This window comes from Mesoplodon bidens, assembly GCF_964165515.1.
Source record: "Mesoplodon bidens genome assembly, chromosome: 15".
Lineage (NCBI taxonomy): Eukaryota > Metazoa > Chordata > Mammalia > Artiodactyla > Ziphiidae > Mesoplodon > Mesoplodon bidens.
This window is the reverse complement of record NC_138171.1, coordinates 47,646,787-47,655,348: the sequence shown is the minus strand read 5'-3', so window position 1 is coordinate 47,655,348 and position 8,562 is coordinate 47,646,787. Positions and strand designations below refer to the sequence as shown.

General features: G+C 42.5%; 1 protein-coding gene across 1 annotated transcript; it reads right to left on the bottom strand.

Annotated features, from left to right (window-relative positions):
• Positions 1-784: 784 nt before the first annotated feature.
• On the bottom strand, positions 785-8,295 carry ZKSCAN2 (zinc finger with KRAB and SCAN domains 2; the record flags this gene model as incomplete). The annotated part of the gene is made up of 3 exons (XM_081255157.1): positions 785-2,137; positions 5,021-5,512; positions 7,638-8,295. The coding sequence occupies 3 exons, from the start codon at positions 8,293-8,295 to the stop codon at positions 1,215-1,217; spliced, it is 2,073 nt and encodes a 690-aa protein (XP_081111283.1). The 3' UTR covers positions 785-1,214.
• Between the last annotated feature and the right edge of the window lie 267 nt (positions 8,296-8,562).

Below are 8,562 nucleotides of genomic sequence, written 5' to 3'. Positions count from 1 at the left end.
GAGCTGTATAAATTACTCAGGGTTCTACAGAGAGGTTTTTGACCACATGAACAGGTACTAGAAGCCTCAGAAAAGAGAACGGTAAACTTAACAAGCAGCTGTGAAGTGCTGGTCTGGACCAAGGTGGCTATCTGATCTAAAGCAGGTCTAAGGAGTCCAACTGATCTTATAAATATTGAATGTTTCAGGTCTCTACCTCACCTCCTTCCCTATCTCCTTAGAGTTTTAGAAAACTATCTAAAATTATACAATATTATACTGAAGTGTGGGGTTGGGAGGCATACAATATGCCAACATATCAGTCATATTCTAGATAAAAACCAGAGAAGTCACATATTCAGAACTAGAATGTGTCTGAAATTCTACCTTAATGAGACACACCATGAGCATGCATGCTATTCAACCTGAGGAGGGCATGGTAGTTCAGAAGAGTCAGACAAGGGCACCCAGAACAATTGAGAGGTAAGTGTAGGACTTAGGAGAAACAGTAACAGGAACTGGATTACTTATAGGCTGGAGAAACAGCAGCCAAGAGGCTTTCAGTCTTCAGGTACAGAAAAGGTTAGTCTACAAAGGACGACGGGTGATCAGTTGCTTCTCATCTCTATGGAGGGCAAGGCATTATTTCAGTGACAATACAGGGATTCTACCTTAGCTATTTAGATCAACTTCTTGACACAAAAAAGGTACACTGCAACAGACTTCTGACAGAAACTATAAAATCTTCAATCTCCTTTTGTGAATATCTTCAAAACCAAGATGGATCTGATGTGGTTCTCATCAGGCTGCTCAAAGTTCTACCCAAACAGGAAACGCTGTGATCAAGTTGCGTCCGGATCGCATGTGGTAGAGAATGAAAAAAACTTTGAGCATTTTTTATCTCCTTGATAACAACTCTCCCATACACTGAAGGATCTTGGATGTTGCTGGGTTTAGCGATCCCATGGCAGTGGCCTCGACATACTGAAGAGAATTCCATTCTGCACTCAGGCACGGTATCTTCTTCACTTTATTAAAGGAAAAGTTGAGACACATAGAAGGAGAGGAACAGACTGATCAAGTTAGAGGCAGAGGTGAGGACAGGATCCAAGTCTTTATTTATATTCTCAACCTTATCTTGGGAATTACACTTTATAGCTAAGAAAAGATTGCTTCCAAGAGTGAGATTAGGGTAAAATGGCTACGGGGACATTTAGGAAGAGAAGAGATCGTCATCAAACAGTTTGCCTGAATTCATCAGTCTTTCCCTTGTGTGGATTCGCTGGGGCATAGAGCGCTGGGGGGTATGGCAGAAGCTTTTCTCTCACATGAACCTCCCGATGTTTAGTGAGAACAGAACTCTTACTGAAACGTTTGCCACACTGGACGCACCCGTAGGGCTTCTCTCCAGTGTGTACTCGCCGATGTTCTCGAAATCTCGTACAGTTATTGAAACTCTTCTCACAATCCACACATTTGTAGGGATTCTCACCAGTGTGGACTCGCCTGTGGGCACTGAAATGAGAACTGTTGGTAAAGCTCTTCCCACACTCTCCACACTGGTAGGGCTTCTCTCCTGTGTGGGTTCTCTGATGTATAATGAGACTCGAGCTCTGACTGAAGCATTTCCCACACTCTCCACATCTGTAGGGCTTCTCTCCTGTGTGGATTCTCTGGTGGGCACCGAAGTTTGAGGAGTCGTTAAAGCTTTTCCCACAGTCAAGACACTTAAAAGGTTTTTCTCCTGTGTGGATTCTTTGGTGTCTGATTAGACTCCTGCTTCTACCAAAGCACTTCCCACAGACACTACACTTGTAAGGATTTTCCTTCTGGTGGGTCATCCGGCACAGGAGGCGAGTACTCCTTCCAAAGCTTTCTCCGTACTTGAGGAGTCGGTAGGGCCTTTTCCCCGTGAAAGGCCTCTGATGCACGACAGCTTTCCCTAAATCTCTAGGCTGAGACACCAGTTTTCCCTGCCTGACTCCATGAAGGTTTTCCCATTGTCTTCCTGAGATGCATTCCCTTTTACAATATTTACCTGGATCAGCATTCTGAGAAACAACCCTTCTAGACTTTTCTATTAATGCCCTATGCTGCTCCATGTCCTTATATATTACCTGTGTTGCATCCTCCTTGATACCACTTCCAATTTCAAAATCTGAAAAAAAAAGACAATAAACATTTGAGACCAGTCATGTATCAACATAAACAACATGGCCTATAGGCCTTGTCTGTTAGGATCCCTGTGTGCTTCACTGGCCTCAGGCGTGGGGACTCTTTCCTGATTCACTGGGCCTTATTTTCTTTCAGCTCCACGAATAGCCAATAATACCCAGCACAAAGTAGACCTTTGGAAATGTTTTCAGAATTTAATTATAATCCAAGCCAGTATCCCCAATCTGTATCCTGATTAACATGGGAGCAACTTAATCTCCCTGAAATTCCACTACAATTCATCTTGCTTTCAAATTTTCTCATCTGTATGAAAGTACACTACACTTCATTAGTGTTTAGATTCTAACGATCAAGTCCAAATTCCTCAATGGACTTCTAAGCTCATCAACCTCTGGTCATACTCTCTCCAAGAGCACTTCTTTCTTCTCAAATGTTGCTGTCACTTTGTTTTTCCGGCAGTCTCACACGCAGACCACACGAACTCAAATCTTAATTCTCACTGCTCGACAAACCAGAATTATCTTCTCCTCACTCTTTTATCTACATCCCACAGTACATCTTGGATCTCGGCTTTGCCGAGAAGTTTTCTGAACAGACAGCATGATGTGGTGAAGACACAGGCTTTGGAATCAGACAGCTCTGGTTATGATTCCATCCTGGCCACTTATTAACTGTGTCGTTTTTGTATTAACTTTTTATTATGGAAAATTTAAACACAGAAAAGTAGAGAACAGTACATAAACTGAACTTCCATGAACCACTTACCCAATGATCTACTGCTGGCCAATCTTGTTTCATCTCTATTCCCACACACTCTCTGCTCCCTCTACCCAGATTATTTTGAAGTAAATTCAGACATCATATTATTTGATCCATAAATAGTTCACAAACTGTGTAACTTAGGCCCAATCCAGGTTTGCTTGATTCTCAAACCCTTCTTATGCATTTTTCTGTATTGTCTTGTTTCTACTTGCTAATTTCACATTACTTTCCTTCCACATATTGAGCTGAAACTGCCAACATCCCTCAGTCCTAAGTGGGGTGGCTGTGCCCTGGGTTGGAAGAGGAGGGCAGCCATCAATGAATCCACTGACTTAGGTCAAAAGCCCTAACAATGTCATCTTCTGAAGCACTCTGATTGGGTCCAACATTGTTCTGGGATTTGGAGGAAGTTACAGCCTAGTAGTTGCCTCAGACAGAGCCTGATAATTTGATGACAGGTCTGGAGCTCACCTTAAAAAACAAGATTCACAAGAGAAGGACTTTGTTTCCAAAGTTATCAACTTTAACAGTTCCAGTTACAGAGTTAATAATTCCAGCTTTCATTCCCATACAAAAACAAATTCCTGTATAAATACTACCAGAGAGCGTATGTGTGAACTTCCTTTTCTAATGTTTGTTTTGAATAAGCATAGAGTACAGGAAGGAAAATAATAACAGGTAAGGTTAGAAAGACAAACTCAGATTAAGGATGGTTCTGGAACCTTAATACAAGTCTAATGGAGAAAACCGGTTTGGAGACTTTTACAATAGTTTAGGCAAAAGACAGAGAAACGCTAAACTAGGGTAATGGTTATGGTAACTAAAGAGGGGGGCAGATGGAAGTTCTACAACAGTTGAAAAAAACATATCATCTGCCTGGATGTAAATGAGAGAGAAGGCATCAAAAATATCTCTATCGGGCTTCCCTGGTGGCGCAGTGGTTGAGAGTCTGTCTGCCGATGCAGGGGACACGGGTTCGTGCCCTGGTCCGGGAAGATCCCACATGCCGCGGAGCGGCTGGGCCCGTGAGCCATGGCCGCTGAGCCTGTGCGTCCGGAGCCTGTGCTCCGCAACGGGAGAGGCCACAACAGTGAGAGGCCTGCATACCGCAAACAAAACAAAACAAAACAAAATCTCTGTCTTTTAAGTCTGGATGACCTGTGGGAGGACACAGGGAAGAGCCGTAGTGTGGGAAGGAAGATGCTGATTTTAATTTTGAAAATTTTAAGCCTGGGCTGCTGGTGAGATGCCTGTGAAGGCATCCAGTGGTCAGCGGGAAACCCGCAGGTGGAGCTCAGTACCAGAATAAAGTTTTTGTCTCTGCCTATCCTTTTTCTCATGCACATCACACATAACTGAGACATCTGTTTTGAGCTTACTGACACTCCTCCTTGATCTGAGTTTTTCTCACGTATAGTTCCAAGTTCTTCTTCCCCACAATATTTCTAGGAGATATTAAACATTATCTGCCCCATACACACAAAAACCGAGGCTGAGATCCCAAAAACCAAATCACGAGAGTCCAAGTTCCTCCCTTGAACAGAAGCACCATAAGAACAGGGACTCTCATGAAGAACCTAGGGGCAAAACGGGAATGAAGACGCAGACCTACTTGAGAATGGACTTGAGGATATGGGGAGGGGGAAGGGTGGGCTGTGACAAGGCGAAAGAGAGGCATGGACGTGTATACACTACCAAACGTCAGGTAGATAGATAGTGGGAAGCAGCCGCAGAGCACAGGGAGATCAGCTCGGTGCTTTGTGACCGCCTGGAGGGGTGGGATGGGGAGGGTGGGAGGGAGGGAGATGCATGAGGGAAGGGATGTGGGAACAGATGTATATGTATGACTGATTCACTTTGTTATAAAGCAGAAACTAATTAAAAAAATGAATAAATAAACTTAAAAAAAAAAAAAAAAAAAAAAAAAAAAAAAAGAACAGGGACTCTATTTTATTCATCGATACCTCCCCCTTTTCCTCAAATGGCACAGGACACACGAATATCTGCTTAATGAACAGACATTCATGAGCGATGTGCCAGCCCCTGAGCTGTCAGTAAATCCCACTTCCTTCTTCTTTAGACCAGAGCCCCTCATGATCCTTACCTCTCGGGCTTTGCAGTAAACCTGGAGGTCCCTGGAATTCTGGCTCTGGCACAATTTCCTCCTCACTCAGTCTCTCACTGCTGGAATCTTCAACTATTGCCTCCTGTGAGTCCTCCTCAGGTTCCCAGCCTGTAGGTGCCTGGGGTTCAATCTCAATGTCCTCTCTTTCTTGAATTGAGGGTGACGGGGCTTCTTCTGGGGTGCTGGTGGGAGGGGCAGATGCCCGAGAGTTAATCAGGGCATCCATCTCCTTGTAGAATGCACAGGACTCTAGCACGTGACCACTTTTCACTTTGCGGTAACTCTTCTGAAGGCTTTTGAACTTGGTCCGGCACTGTTCTGGTGTCCGGAGGAAGCCACACTCTCGCAGCTGTTCAGCCACGGCCCCATACAACTTGCTCTTCCGATGACAGGCTTGCAGTGCTTCATAAAACCGAGTCTCACGGAGGATGTCAAGGAAAGTCTTGGTTTCCTCGTAGCCCCAGTGCACACCTGCCATTCAAGGATAAAGTTCAAGGATACAAGGTGTCTGAAGCCTTTATACATTACAAAATATAAGAAGTACAAGAAAACAAATCCCATTCCCTGGAACTATTATATGCCTGGGAATAAGCTTTGTAAGAAATGAGAAGGTCTATATAAAATAACTATAATATTATATTGAAAGACATAAAAGAACTAGAAAGAATGGAGAGACACTATGTTTCTGGATAGGAAGATTCAAGTTGTACAGATATCAATTGTCAAATGAATCTATAAAGTCAAAATCTCAATAGGATTTTAAAATTAAAATTGATGAACTGATCTCAAAGTTTACTTGGTAGAATAAAAATGCAGCCCCCCAAATGCAGCCATTGCTATGGTTATTAAGGATTTAGCTGTCTGTCTTTTAAAAATTGTTAGGAATAATGGGCTAGGACACCCAGCAGGAACTTTTCCCCCCAATTCCCTATCATTTCTTTAGCCCGTCTTCTTTGAACAGCAGAACTATGTCCAGAGTAGTTTTTGATGTTACTGAGTCCTCTACTTTGAGAGATGAAACCATCTGTAAGACAGGCAGATGTCCTGCTTTTTTTTTTTTTTTTTTTTTTTTGCTTTACGCGGGCCTCTCACTATTGTGGCCTCTCCCATTGCGGAGCACAGGCTCTGGATGCACAGGCTCAGCGGCCATGGCTCACGGGCCCAGCTGCTCCGCAGCATGTGGGATCTTCCCAGACCGGGGCACGAACCCGTGTCCCCTGCATCGGCAGGCGGACTGTCAACCACTGCGCCACCAGGGAAGCCCTAGATGTCCTGCTTTTATAGCAGAATTAAGCTTTTCAGGATATGTCTGAAGACAGTTTGTTAAACATGCTTTTTGGGTGTTTTATAATCTGTAGTAGGAAAGTCTTTTCTGTCCTCTACCTTACTGGGTGGTCTCTTTCAGTCATATCATTCGATTCCATATTTGAAACCACCTACCCTCATGTCTATGGATTTCCAGAATGATGAATACCTGTATAATGCATTTTCCCATCTTTTTCCTGAGATCTGTTTGTTTTGAATAGGTACAGTCATGAGTACAGCCTCAGATCTCCCAGCCTGGTTTATTTTTCCATTCTACCTAAGAAATTACCATATTTTCATAAAGTAGAGTACAGAAACATTACTAATAACTGTGACACCAGGCAGTGTTTTATTGCATTTTAGCATCTGCAGAATGCCTTCATCTACATTATTTCATTTAACACTAACAACTACGCTCATATTCTTAGCCATATTTTAGACAGAAAATTGAAGCTCAAAGTAGTTATATGATATGTCAGCTGTCACATAGCTACTAACTGGTGGTTTAGTTCTGCCTGTCCCAGGCCCCAAATTTTAACACCATCTTTCTTTTGCATAGTATCTTTTTTTTATCCTTTTAATTTCAATATCTCTGAATATTAAGATGTATCTCTTGTGGTTCTGGGTTTTTGAGTATAAGCCACCCATTCTCCTTGCTTTGGCCCTGCAATAAGCCTTTTTCTCTGCTCCAAAAAAAAAAAGATGTATCTCTTGTAAGCAATATAGTTTTAAAAAATATAGCTGATAACCTTAGACTTTTAAGTTTGTAATTAATGATATATTTGGATTTACATCTATCATCTTACTGATTTTTTTCCATTTAATGCATCTACTTTGTGATTCTTCTTTTCCTTTCTTGTCTTCTCTTTGAATTTTTTTTTAATTCTTTTTTTTTGTTAGTTACATATTCCTTTATGGACTACCCTTGATAGTATAATAATGTATCCTTGACTGTTACAATCTAATACAATTGACTGCATTGTAACAATTCTCAGATGATGTTAGATCCTTAGAACCCTGGACTCCATTTGTCTTCCTTCCACAGACCCCAAATACTCAAAATTCATGCTGAGCTCTAACCCAAAAAAGAACCCTTCATGGCTGTTACTCAGACAGCACTGGGGGTAACAAAACACCTGGGAGTACTTTCAGTTACATGGCCAATTACAGTGACGAGTGGCAAGGTGTGCGTGACAGAATTCCCTGGGTTTGGTCACTTCTGGTCTACTCCTTTTTCCACAAGACCACACCATCCATTTTCAAACCAGAAAAAAAAAAGCACCATTCTTACCACTCAGGTTTTGAAATAAGACAGGAGCACCACAAAGCTCAGACTTCTGGATAAACTCAACACTCATTTCATCACCATCAGATTCTTCTGCGGCTTCTTCCTCCTCCACCAAATTGATCTGTTCTTTAGCACTGATACCAATTCTCTTTAGTCTGGGGAGAGACAGAATCTCCTTTGGCTTATCCGTGGATGAAGTATGAGCTGCAGGGTTCAACAAAACATCCATGTCCTCAAAGAAGGCACAGGGTTCTAGCACATGGCCATTTCTCACTTTTCGATAACTCTTCTGTAGACTTTTGAACTTGGTCCGACACTGCTCTGGTGTTCGGAGGAAGCCACATTCTCGCAACCATTCAGCTACAGCACCATATACCTGGCTGTTTCGGGGACAGGCCTGAAGTGTTTCATAAAAGCGAGACTCTTTGAGAATTGCAAGAAAAGTCTTAGTTTCCTCGTAACTCCAATGCACGCCTGCTATTTTTTCATCTTCCAAACCCCACTGCTGCTGCTCTCTCCGTGTTTTTCCTGCATTCCTTGCAGGGGTCTGAATAGCATGAACTGACTTTTCCTTGATATAGTTGCTTTGTAGGACATTCCTCTTATTAGGGGATTGTAGACCTATTGTCCATGGCTCCTTTCTTTGCTCCAACTGTGCCATCTTGTTAGCTGTAGACACTGTGTTTCCTAGAGTAAGAGAAACATATTTCATGCTAGAGAGATCATCACTGCATGCCCCAATCTCCTGCTGTAGTATGCTCTCCCGGAACACTTGTTCACACCTATCCTTTAAAGGTCTTGTTCAGTTCCTTCTCTAAAGTCTTCCTCAATCACGATCATGCACACTAGTTTCTTACACGAGTTATTTGGCACAATCATCTACTAACTTAGACTACCGTTTCACTTCTCATATATGTACCACTTCCTT